General features: G+C 29.1%; 2 protein-coding genes across 3 annotated transcripts in view; one reads left to right on the forward strand and one right to left on the reverse strand.

Annotated features, from left to right (window-relative positions):
* LOC119682855 (neogenin-like) overlaps positions 1-12,423 on the forward strand; it is a 350,203-nt gene that overhangs the window by 184,669 nt on the left and 153,111 nt on the right. The window lies entirely within an intron of this gene.
* Positions 3,458-4,086, reverse strand: LOC119682864 (neo-calmodulin-like). Its single transcript, XM_038096394.1, has one exon. The coding sequence runs from the start codon at positions 3,991-3,993 to the stop codon at positions 3,532-3,534; it is 462 nt and encodes a 153-aa protein (XP_037952322.1). The 5' UTR covers positions 3,994-4,086; the 3' UTR covers positions 3,458-3,531.

Consider the following 12,423-nt stretch of genomic DNA (forward strand, 5'->3'; position numbering starts at 1 on the left):
GTATTAAATTAAGTAAAATATGAAGGATATTGTTGAATGGATTATTTAAATCCCATATTGCAATCGTAATACTATATTAATTGAGATAGAGTAAATATTTCTGTCTTTTTAAGTTCGTAAATTAAAATCCGATTAAATCAATTTGTACAACCAAGATAAAATTTTCTCTTTGATTTTAGTAAACTATACAATTTATTGTAAGCTTACATTTAACATACACTGCAAACATTTCATTACTGCTCTTATAATTTATTCGTAATCATTTAAGATGGCCATAATGCAATAATACGAAGGACAGCTGGGATTAAATTTACTGACTTCATAATCATTAACTGCAAATTAAAATTTGCCTCAAAGGCGTCGCAAACAAGGTATTTACAACAATTTATGAGCTGCAATTTACTAAGACACTTGTGCTATATAAAAAATATGTTGTTAGTACTTTTAAAATGAACAGGCAAAATAGGCTCATCTATTTTATATTTCCTGCAGGAGCATTTTATTTCTAGTTAAGTTAATTTAAGTAGAACTTACATTTTTTACGCTTCAATAAAAATATTATTTCCGTTTTTGTGGAAAAATACATATTTTTGTACGTTATGTAAATATATATTATAATAACAGACTTTGCACAACACCATTTTAAATAAAAAATCTTCGACATCATTTACCATATACTGCAAATGTAAACAATATTAATTGTGAAATTAACACATTCGCTCCACCCACGCAAGCACTCAGTGCATAATTTGTACTATGTTCAGTAACTGATTAAAATTGTAAAATTTTTCATTTATTCTTCGTTAGTTTTAAATGAAGAGTTTTCTATCATAGAAAAGTTGATTTAAAGTGTTGAAATAAATGTAGATATTTTTTTAACTTTTTTTTTCTCATGTGCCATTTTCGTACTTCTTTCTCTCGTCTTTCGCGCCATTATCAGGACTTCTGAAGTTTTTCTCTGCCTCTTTTTTACCACATCCCTCACTATTTCTCTTACCTCTCTCTTCTACCTTTTTTCTCCATTTTTCCGCCTTTCTCTGTCTCATTTTCGTCTCATCCTCTCTTTATTATTGTCAGGACTTTTTAGAAAGATTCGGAACTGCGTGACATATAACGTTTAAATGACTATTAAGATGGTTTAAGTAACCGTTATTATGAATGTATATTCTTTGTTATAGAGCGCAGATTTTTAAGACCTGGTGTAATTTATCGCTCGTGGTACACATAGTAGTTTTCTTACTATATGCACATTTTTGATTGAAAACGTTGAGTTATTTCTATACTTTATTAAGGCACGCATCGCCATTTTTAGAGAAAAGCTGAATTTGCTTAATATCTTTATATACTTCCGTTGTTATGAATATATATTCTTCGTTATAAAGCGTAGATTTTAAAGTCCTGGTGCAAATTATCGTTCGTGGTATATCATATACTTTCTTTAGGCACGTATTCCCCTTTTTAAAGAAAAGCTAAATCTGCTTTAAATTTTTATATATTTCTGTTAAATGATTTAAAATTATTTCACTTTGTTAACTTTTTTACTGTTAAAATTGTGCGTATAAATTATCGAGTAGCTTATCCACATGTATATCAAAGTTTGTACTTGCATACTTTACAACTTCATCGTAAAATATATTATTAATCTATACCATGTCTGAAACGGCGACTATTATCCAACACAACTATCATGTTTTTATGGTTAACATAGTACGTACTCTTTTATTTCCGTATCCTTCGATGAGTTATACCTGCCAACACCAATGCCAATGACAGCACTAACAAGAGCATCACACATCGAAGTCTATAAACATCAATGTAGTATAAAATTGTACTTCCTTTGCGCCGCAGGCAAACCCATATGCTCGTATAGGTGGTAGGTATATGCCTAACTTTGTATCCTATATACATTAGGTACTAATGTATTTGTTTAGTTTCGCTTAAACATCTAAAACGTAAGCCATTATGCCGCCCCCATTGCAGCAATGACTGTAAGTCACTCCAATATTTTCAAATTATATGAAAATCCATTTAACCACATACACATATATATACATACAAACTTAGGCTTGACAAAAATATTGTGCAAATACAATTATTGCTGTCTGGCATCCTTATTATAACACTTTACTTAGTCGCAGTTGTAAAACATGCGCGGGGCAAAATGTGGCGAAATGGTTAAATAAAATCTGTGTATGTGCATGTATGGCCACAAGACCCTCCCCCACTTACGGATCGCCTGGTTTGATATTGCAAAATTGAACTTTTTATTCGTTATTTAGTAGTACCACTGGATATTGCGTTGTGTTATTCTAGGGGCACTGGCGTCATCTCAGCTGTAAAGGGGCAGCTCTAGCCTAGCTATGCTATCCTATCACAATAACATAAACTTCAATGCATCAGTAAAGTACATCACTCAATGTTGTTGTTATCGCCGAGACTTCAACGTTATTGTTTTGTTGGTTGTGGGCGTTTGGGTGCTTAATGGTTTTTAAAGTGTACGTATGGAATGTCTTTTAGCCAGGAGGGTAGTATAATTTTCTGATTGAGCAAATTAAAATGAATTATAATTTGGTGAGTGTTGAACTAAATTACACTTTAAAAAAATAAAACTATGAAAAAAAAAAAACAAATAGCATATAATAATAAAAGCAAATATTGAATAATTCCTTTTTTACAAATTATTTTTTACAAAATTTTATATTTTAAATAATAGCATAATTTTCTGTTCCGAACTAACAACATTGAATGGAGCAATAGTACTTATAATTTTTTTAAGTGTATTTAACTTTTCTTTGACCTTTTAAACGCATTTTTTCAAACTTTCAGTTGAGCTAAAACAGCGTACGAGTGCACATATAAAAACCAAATACAGCACGCCCTTTTAATTACAAACAAATCATTTACATTTCCACTAAAAGAATCAAGGAGTAGAAACCAACCAACTTCTGTAAATCCCGTTTAAAAATTTTGGTCTTTATCCACTCACTTTTCACTGCTCATTCGTCGTTGGTTATACGTACGTCAAAGTATTTCATGAATGCTGTTGAAATATTGTGGCTTCAGACTAATTTATGAGTTTTGCAAACTCTTTGCAAAAAGGTAGTATAAAATTGTTTGAAATCAGAAAAAAAAAATTTATTAAATAAAGTTGTGACGTTTGTTGGATTTCAATGCAGAAAGTTAATAAGTTAAAAAGCTAAAATAAAAAAAAACTCAATGGGCTTCGTTGTTACGGAAAAAAAAGAGTTTATTACGTGAATTGTTTGTTTCAAGGGAAATTGTATTTAGTATAATCAAAAAAGATTAAACATAAAAATTCAACATTGAAAAATCGTTTGAAGTGTAGAACCACTCAAATAATTCTATATATTAATTTTTTCTTTCCAAAATATCCTCATTTTCATTTTTTACTTTTAAAGAATTGTTAGCCATTTTGTTACTAAAATTGATTTGAGCATTCAATTTAAAAACTGTTGAAAAATATATTTTAACTATTTAACTTGTTATTTGCAACCAGATATATGCAGAATTTTATAAAGTTTTAGTCATCAAGGTAACGAATTCTTCATAGTCTATAAATCCATCACCATTTGCATCAGCTTCGTGCATCATCTCTTCTACCTCATCATCGTCTAACTTTTTACCCAAATTAATCATTACATGTCTAAGCTCAGCAGGCGCTATGAAACCATTGTCATCTTTATCAAAGACACGGTATGTTCTACGAATTTCATGTTCACCATCATTCGCCTTCATTTTTTGCACCATCATATCTAAGAATTCATCAAATTCAATAGTTCCATTACCGTCAGCATCAGCTTCGTTGATCATATCCTGCAGTTCAGCTTCTGAGGGATTCTGACCAATATTACGCATGACGGTTCCCAATTCCTTAGTTGTAATTGTTCCATCGCCGTCTTTATCAAATATTGCAAAAGCTTCCCTGAATATTTCCAATTGGTCCGCGGTCAGAACGTCGTCCTCACCATTCATATTGACTGTGTTCTCAATCAATACTTAGACAAAGCAAAAACTGCAGGATAAAAAGATTTATACAGTAAATTAAAAGAATTTAAAACTCTTTTATTTCCGTTTTATTTTTATTTAAAAAAAATTATTAGTTTTCACTAATTTTTTTAAAATTATTTCTTAAAATCAAGGCAAACTTAAAGTTTAAAATCTATATAACAAGTTTGTAAAAAATCCACGCTTCATACTCATAGTATGTTAAAAAATTAAATTTGTTAAATCGTTTACAACATGGTGAATTAAAGTATTTAGTTCATATTTGATTTATATAAGCAACGGACCCCCTTTTTTGCAACACCTCACAGAAAACCACAGGGCTTTTTATCATATGATCAAGTCTGGAATATTTTGGGAAGTTTGATAACAGAAACCATCATTGTGGGGGGGATTAAAAAAGCTGTTCAACACAACAAAATGGAAATTAACACTGAGGTTAGTTAGCCTTGTTTGCCTCAATGTCACTACCGGTACGATACGGTGGCATCAATGGACATGCAACTAAAAGTGAATATGTTTCGATAATGCCATGATGCGCGACAACACCAATCAGTACATCTCGGTTTGGTTAATCATATTGTCAGTACTATAAAACACAACTTCAGCGCCAACATATCTTAGGCCCATTTGTTTATTTACCACGCACACCTATGTTTTAAATAGGTGTCCATATTTACATACATCCATATAAACCGAAACAGCTGCTATATTTTTAAAAGGAAACTTATTTTTTGTACGCATTATAATAATTGTGAAGATATGGATACAAATCATGAAATAGATAGGTCTATATCTGATAAGAAACTATTTAAAAAAAGCTTTAGTTAGACAGAAATTTTTTTGGTATTTTAAGTATCTAAGTAATTATTGGTGTTTCTGTGTAATGTTTAGCAGAGGCTGGTTAGGAATTAAAAAAAAGTAATGTGTTATTGGAGATATTAAACAGCTGAAAGCCTAATGATCTAATATGCTAATAAAATCTGTATAATCTTAACAAATCTGACCAAACTATATTTTTTTAGAAAACAAGCAATTTTCAAGCAGTTCTAATATAGTTTAAATTTAAATATATCCGAAATAAAAAAAATTAATATCCTACTAAGAAGTAATTTGTTACTATTAAAAGGATATTTTAGTTAGACAAATAATATATAACAGCAGGAAAAAAATTGTAAAAATATTAGAATTTACTATGTTTAATAACAATACATCAAGGAAATTTAAATCGCACTAAAACATTATATTAAATTTATTCCACAAATTTAGATTTTGATTTTCATATTTAGAGATAATCTAGAGAGAAATGAATTCTCTTAAGCATCGTTTTTGATACATTGAGCCATGGACATTTAATGTTGTTTTAACTAGAGTCTTTTTAGGATTCAATAATTTTTTATTCAATAAAAATACACCCTTAGAGTCACATATTTTTTATGAAATACAAAATTCTCGGTTATATTTTGGACAACATAATAACTTTGGACTAATATCAATACAGACCATATTACAAGAGCGGTTAGTTTAATATCCGTAGTTATTTAGTAACTATTATTATTGTATACTATACAAGGATATAGCACAATACTTCATTTTACAGCAAGTTGAAAAAGCTCTTTAACCAGTTGATTTCAATAGTAAGTCTCTTTTAAAAATATTAAAGATGAAATGTTAAGAAAGGCATATGTGCTGAAGAGAGGCAGTAACACTAAGGTAACCTTGATCTTATAAGTAGAAATTTATGATCAGTTGTCTTACTCAACATTATTATATAAAACACTACATACTATATGTTTAAAGATAAGATATATAAATAATATTATTATACAAATCTGTCAGATGTCTTTTTCATATCTATTATTAAAACAAAGTCTTCTAAAATAATTTGCACTTGTTTTACCTTAATGTTATTTTAAAGGGTATTAAATAAATAAATTTCATAAATTAAAATATATTGTTTCAATAAATTTTAAATGTTAATAATGAAAGATCGTATTGAAACGAACAACATTATTAATTGTATCTATGAAATTCCATGAACTGAGACTGATAATAATGGTCAAAAATGTGAACTCTGCTATATTGGCCAAATGAAAAATCAGTTACATAAAAGAATAAGTTAACATAAAAATAGTCTAAAACAAATTAATCCTGATAAACAATCAGCTTTGGTCTCACATTTTCTTGATGAAAATCATTACCCAGATTTTGTTTCGGTGAAGGTCATTGATACTGAGCCTTGTTTCGACGGCTTACTCTAGAGTCCTTACATATTATGACTAGACCCACTTACAATTTGCGGCGAGATAGAGAATATATTTATGTTGTCTATTGTGAATTGCTAGAAAAATCATTCTAAAGATAAATTGATTGTATATTCTTCGTTGTAATTATTTAAAACATTTGTCAAAAAAAAATTTTTTCATATACAAATTTTATTCTATTCACATGTTTTTAAAAATTTTTTTTTTCCCTGACAACCGAAACGTCGGAAATATATATTAAATAAATAAAACAATAAAATAATTTTTATTAAAAAACAAAATTAAAAAATCTGACTAATAGCCCAACACTCATCTATAATAAAGCATATAAAAAAAGTCAGCATATATAAAATGGAAATAATTTCTAATGTATATATATATTATATACATTAAATAAATATTCTTTAAAGATATTTTTTATAATTATAAGAGGTATATATTTAATACTATATAATAGGTAATACTTTAATAATAATATATAATATATATATTAATGTATACTACTTTTTAATGTTTTAAAAATATTTATTATACAAATATTTTGATCTACTTCGTAGAGCATCTTCATATATTATATATATATATGATATAAATATATATATACTTATATTCACAAAATATTGGTCTCGCCCGTGCGACTAGTGGAGTAACATTAGTACGACTTTCTCAGCATTACGTTCCTAGATTAGGTTCTATACATAAGAAAGAACAAATCATACAACAAATAATGCCTCTACGAACAGAATAGTATTGAAATTTAACAATTGAAAATAAAATTATAATCAATTAATTAATTCAATTATTCTACAGCTGGTTTATGATTTCGTTCTAATATAAACACAGCAAGTAAAATTGTTAATAAAAACTTTCATAGTAATAGTAACAAAACTCCAGAAAAATATGCGAACAAAAAAGTCAAGTACGGCTTTGGATCAGTTGGGTTAAGGTGCGCTGATTCTGAGCTTCACATTTGGCAGGACCCGAGTTAGATTCCTGGTACTTGTAGTCTCAAAAATAATTAATTTATGAATAATTAAATACAAGAATTATTTCCAAGACCATTGATGATGGGTATTTGGCAATACTCAAACAGCTGTATGGTCAGCCAAAAATTCAATTAATTAAAATAATATAAAAAATAAATTTTTGTTGTTGTATTTCACTACTGTTCGAAAAAACCTCTTTATGAAATATAACAAGTTTGCTATTAAAAATAATAGTCACTTTCGTCTGGAATATTTGACGTTAAATTACAACTTATATTCACATAAATATATATATAAATATGTGTTTAATACTTAAATTATTAATAAGGACAGTTACTAATTTTGGTTATATTTTTTAATGTTTTAAAAATATTTATTATACAAATATTTCGTCATCTTCAGTGCACATCATATATGTATACAAAATCTATTGTAATTACACATAATAATATAGTTTTTATTTAAACTGAAAATATTTTTTTACTTTTATAGATGAGGGAAAGCTCCTGTCTTTGTTTATATCAAACTTCCCTTTCTGAATGATTGTATTCTAAAGAAAAAGTTTTATTTGGGACATTAATCTTTATTGCCCACAATGCATTCAATATCAAATTACATTTGAACCTTGTACTCTTTTAAAAGATACGAGTAGTAAACACTTTTTTAATTAAAACTGCGCATTTAAATGATCCTTCGACTCAACACAAAAACTCTCTCAACAACAATAGGGACTTAATCTGATACCTAACAATTTAATATGTAGTATTGTGTTCTCTATTGATACTCAAATTACGGCAACATAAAAATAAGCTCCCTTTTATGTCCTCTAAGGATTATAATCTTAATTTCAACAACACTAACAACAACAATAGCAACAACAATAGCAGTCAATTTTAATACTTCTATTGAACATTTTTTTCACTTCTTCAGCAACTGTCTTGGAACAATGAACCTGCATATACGGCTACACAATACCGCGAAGAAAAGGAACTGACGAAGTATTGTAAAAGAAAAGTTGTTGATAAAACCAAAAAGTAGCAGCATTTTGATATGTTGCAAGTATAAAAAAAAAACAATATACGATATGAAGTCGTAAAAAGCACAACAATTTAAGTAAAAATGTAGTGGAGTACGTCTTTTACGGTTATACCTTTCCACGTTCTCGAAGTGGTACATTTTACAGTAATAAAAATAAGACCAATATAATGAATGTGAGTAAGGACAGATGCATCGCTACGTACATATATATGAAAGGTGCCAACCAAATCACAACGGAACCAACGCAGCATACAAATTGGTTTAAATATACAATGTACACATTAAGCTTATTTTCTGTTATATGTTGTATCTTTTAATGGATGTGTGTATAGTACTATACACATTGTTTGGGTATGAATATATCTTTGCAATTCTTAAGAATTTGTTGCTTTCGTTTGTTGATAAAATTTATGTGTAAGCACTTACACACGGGGGGAATATATACTGCAATGCAGTATTCGAAGGTATAAATTTAGCTAAGAGGCAAATATAATACATTTGATAAGAAAGGTAACAAAAGCGCCCAGCATCAGGAAAAGTGCAGACAGCGAAGGACTTAAGCAAATAGCTCCAAGCCAGTAATAACAGTTATGATAAAGAAAATAAAAATTATATGCTTGAGTAACTGTTGAATAAAGATGAAGTTATAGATTTACGTTTGACATATATACCCGTTTTTATGAACAATATTTTACAGTAACTAAAATCTTATATATAAAACAAAATCTGCGTTAATGCATTATATTGTAAAATTAAAAACTTTATATTTTTTCTCTTATTTACATTTAAATTGCTGCATTTTTTATATTTTTCCTTATTATGAAAACCACGTACTTTTATCTTTAAAAGCGCATTATTGAAGTACCGCACATGATCTAAATTCCCACAAAAACCTACATTCATCAGCTCAGCATTTTATAGTCTCTGTGTAAAGAAGCTGCAAGACAAATCCTAATAAAGATTGACATGTGTTTACAACCGGCAAAAGGGCATTCACTGAGTGCGCTTTTATTTTTACATTATTTATGATTACACAAATGGAGAAATGGGTGGATGTAAGTACATATTTTGAAAGACAATACAGAGCAAAAATGAATATAATTTCTCTGTTTGTTTATATTTTTTTAATGCAAAAAAAAAGGACTAATGAGGAATTTATGCATTGAAATGCAATATTTTTAATATTGTTTTATCAACTATTTTCCTCATACAGGAAATAGTTGTTAAAGGTCAATTGTATCATTTAATTAGACTTTTAATTAATAAATCTCTCAATACATCTATTTAAGATAAGACGTTTCATTAAATAATCTCTCAATATATTTATTTTGAGACTTTAACAACTCGCTTTTTTAGTATAACAATACTCGCGAAAATTATGTGGTAATGTTATGTTTCAATAGCGAGTTTGTGAATTCCATTGCTATACAAATATGATAAAATTGAAGTATTTACAAAAACTTGCAAATATAATATATTGGATTCCAAAACTTTAATTAAATATTAGTCTCCAATATGTATTTTTTGTTCCATTTTTTCGTAGGAACGCGAGCATTGTTTTTTCTTTTTTAAAAGTAGTGATGTATATTTACCCAACAGCCGGTAAATGTGAAGAAGAGCTTTTAATCTGTACTGGTGACAGAAGTTTCACATGAAACAAGTTTCATCTGTGCGTTGTTAAGACTGGACAATCTTCGACGCATAATCTGCATACCTGAATAAGAGATAAGTAAAGTTTATGTATGTGATATTTCAGGCCATTATGATCCGTAATGAAAACAGTTAGTAACCTTAAATTACCTTTTGAGAATTTAAGAAAGTTTTTGTAGGAGTATGGTTTTATCAGTGTTTTGTTATATTCTGAGTTTCAGTACACCAGATGCAAACAATTCTCCCTTTCCCTGATTATTTCTTTTATACCGACCTAGTTTAACTCACAAAAGTATTAAGTGTATGTAAAAGCAGTTTTTAATGCAGTTCTGTCTAGCTCATTACCCAAAACCCCACTGTAACCGGAACTCTCCCCCTGCAGTGAAAGGATTAGAATATTCCCTAGGCAAAAGGCGATACGCCGACACTTGTGCAGGAGTGTGCATGTTAGTAAGTGACACGGCACCTGCGAAACCTGACCAGATTTGTGTCTGGTACTACGGGGGTGAGTGGCCAACAGCTTCGGCTGTGCTGACCAATTGAGGTGGGACTCATAGTCACTGTGGTTAATACCCAAATTTACGCGGGAAGAATGTTCATTTTTGGTTTACATTCGGCGTGGAGTTGCGTATTCACCATTGGTGCAACAACCCACATTGTAGCAGAGGGATAAGTAGCCTTTGTATCAAACCAAGGTGACAGTTCTGTCCTGCACATATTTTTTTCATTGGTAACCGGCGGAATTTTTAAGGAGACTTTAATGGGGGGCTCATCGGCACAATGAACCGATTTATATGTGAAGAACACCGTGATGTTAACCCATTACGGCAGGAAATCACGTTAATAATTCTGGACGTCTGTAACCGGAACCTAATAAAGACTTGCCTTATTCTGAGGTGCAAGTACCTGTAGGAGCAAATAACACTCGAGAACCTGTTTCGACTTGAATGTCTAAGAAGTTAGAGCTTTAAGAGCAGTTTGATTGTCAGAGTAAAGGGCATGAGATTTTGATATTTTATATTTTGATTTATGATAAGAAATCGAACACTTTTATATTTAAGTTTATTAATTTATTGGTTTTTCAGGCTGCAGAACTTCTCTTCTGTTCAAGTAGAGCATATATACTTAAGTATTAAGATTAATACGAGAAATATTTTAATAAACAAAAAACACAAAAAAATGTAGCTGGGTGATTGAATATTTTTATAACTATCAACTTTCATCAATAATTTATGTTTGATAAAATTTTAGAAGCGAAATAGAAGTCATGATTTGTGTAAATTTGAGTGAATTTTGTATGAGATCTTCTTCTAGAAAAGATGTGAGTATAAATTATAGTTTCAATAAGACACTTACTGAAATCTATAATCAGAACTATTGTAAAGAATGCTAGGAGAGTAATATGGGAACAGATTTAAATATATTCCTAACTGTTGAACGCTCAAATTTTTAGCGCTTTGAGATCGAACAATCATAAAATTCTGGATGAGGTGTTGTCAACTATATACTGACAAGTCTTTGAAAATTGCCATAAAGTCATGGATGACATGGGTATGATGTTAAATTTTAAAGTTAGTGAAAATCGAAATCTCAATCAAAAGTGTTTTCTTACTTTTACTTTGGAAACTGAAAAATTTGATAAAAAAAATCAGTAACTGTTGAACATTCTTACTAAAGTTATGTAGTTACTGAAGACTTTTGCTCATCACGGTAAATAATTTTCTAATAATATCTTTTTACAATAAAATAGCAATAATAAAAATGACAGTCATGTATAATTGTTCAAAATATTATTTTAAAAAGCTTATTCTAGCTTAAAAAGCTGATATTAATAATATATACATATATAAAAGCAATATTTAAATTTCACTTTAAATATCTTTATCGAAAACGTGATAAAAAGATATTTTGATATTGAATAGAAGTTATAAGTCAATTTTTACTTAGTCATAGTATGACTATATTATATGTATGACTAAATTATATATTTATTATTGTACATCATTATTTTTTAAATTAAACTTAAAAATAATATTTGCATATATGTATTTTAATATATGTGCAAGATAGAGCATGAATATTAATATTTTAGTTAATATTACTTTAAACTGTAAAGAATTTTTAAGATAGTTGGTATTTGTTAATAATACTGTATTAGTAATGCATTATTTTGCAATTATATTAGAAAAATTCTTGTTATTTGCACAAGCTAATGTGAGGCTCCTTTATATGCACAGACAGTCTCCATATAATTCGCTGCAATTCCTTTTTAAGCATTTATAATTGACTGTGGCGCATGTTTAAAATGCTTTGCGACATGGAATTGTAACTGCAGAATCGTCATGGCAAAGACATCATCTTCAGCTTTGTTGGCTGAGTGTGGATATTATCGTTGCGGCTATTGTCATTTTTGTAAGTTCCTTTTGTCTTTTGGCTTACGATATTTTTTGTTCGATAACCCA

The sequence above is a fragment of the Teleopsis dalmanni genome, chromosome 2 (assembly GCF_002237135.1).
Source record: "Teleopsis dalmanni isolate 2A chromosome 2, ASM223713v2, whole genome shotgun sequence".
Lineage (NCBI taxonomy): Eukaryota > Metazoa > Arthropoda > Insecta > Diptera > Diopsidae > Teleopsis > Teleopsis dalmanni.

Bases quoted from the DNA above. Each gene is read 5' to 3' on its own strand.
- LOC119682864 (XM_038096394.1), bottom strand. From the start codon at position 3,993: ATGAATGGTGAGGACGACGTTCTGACCGCGGACCAATTGGAAATATTC.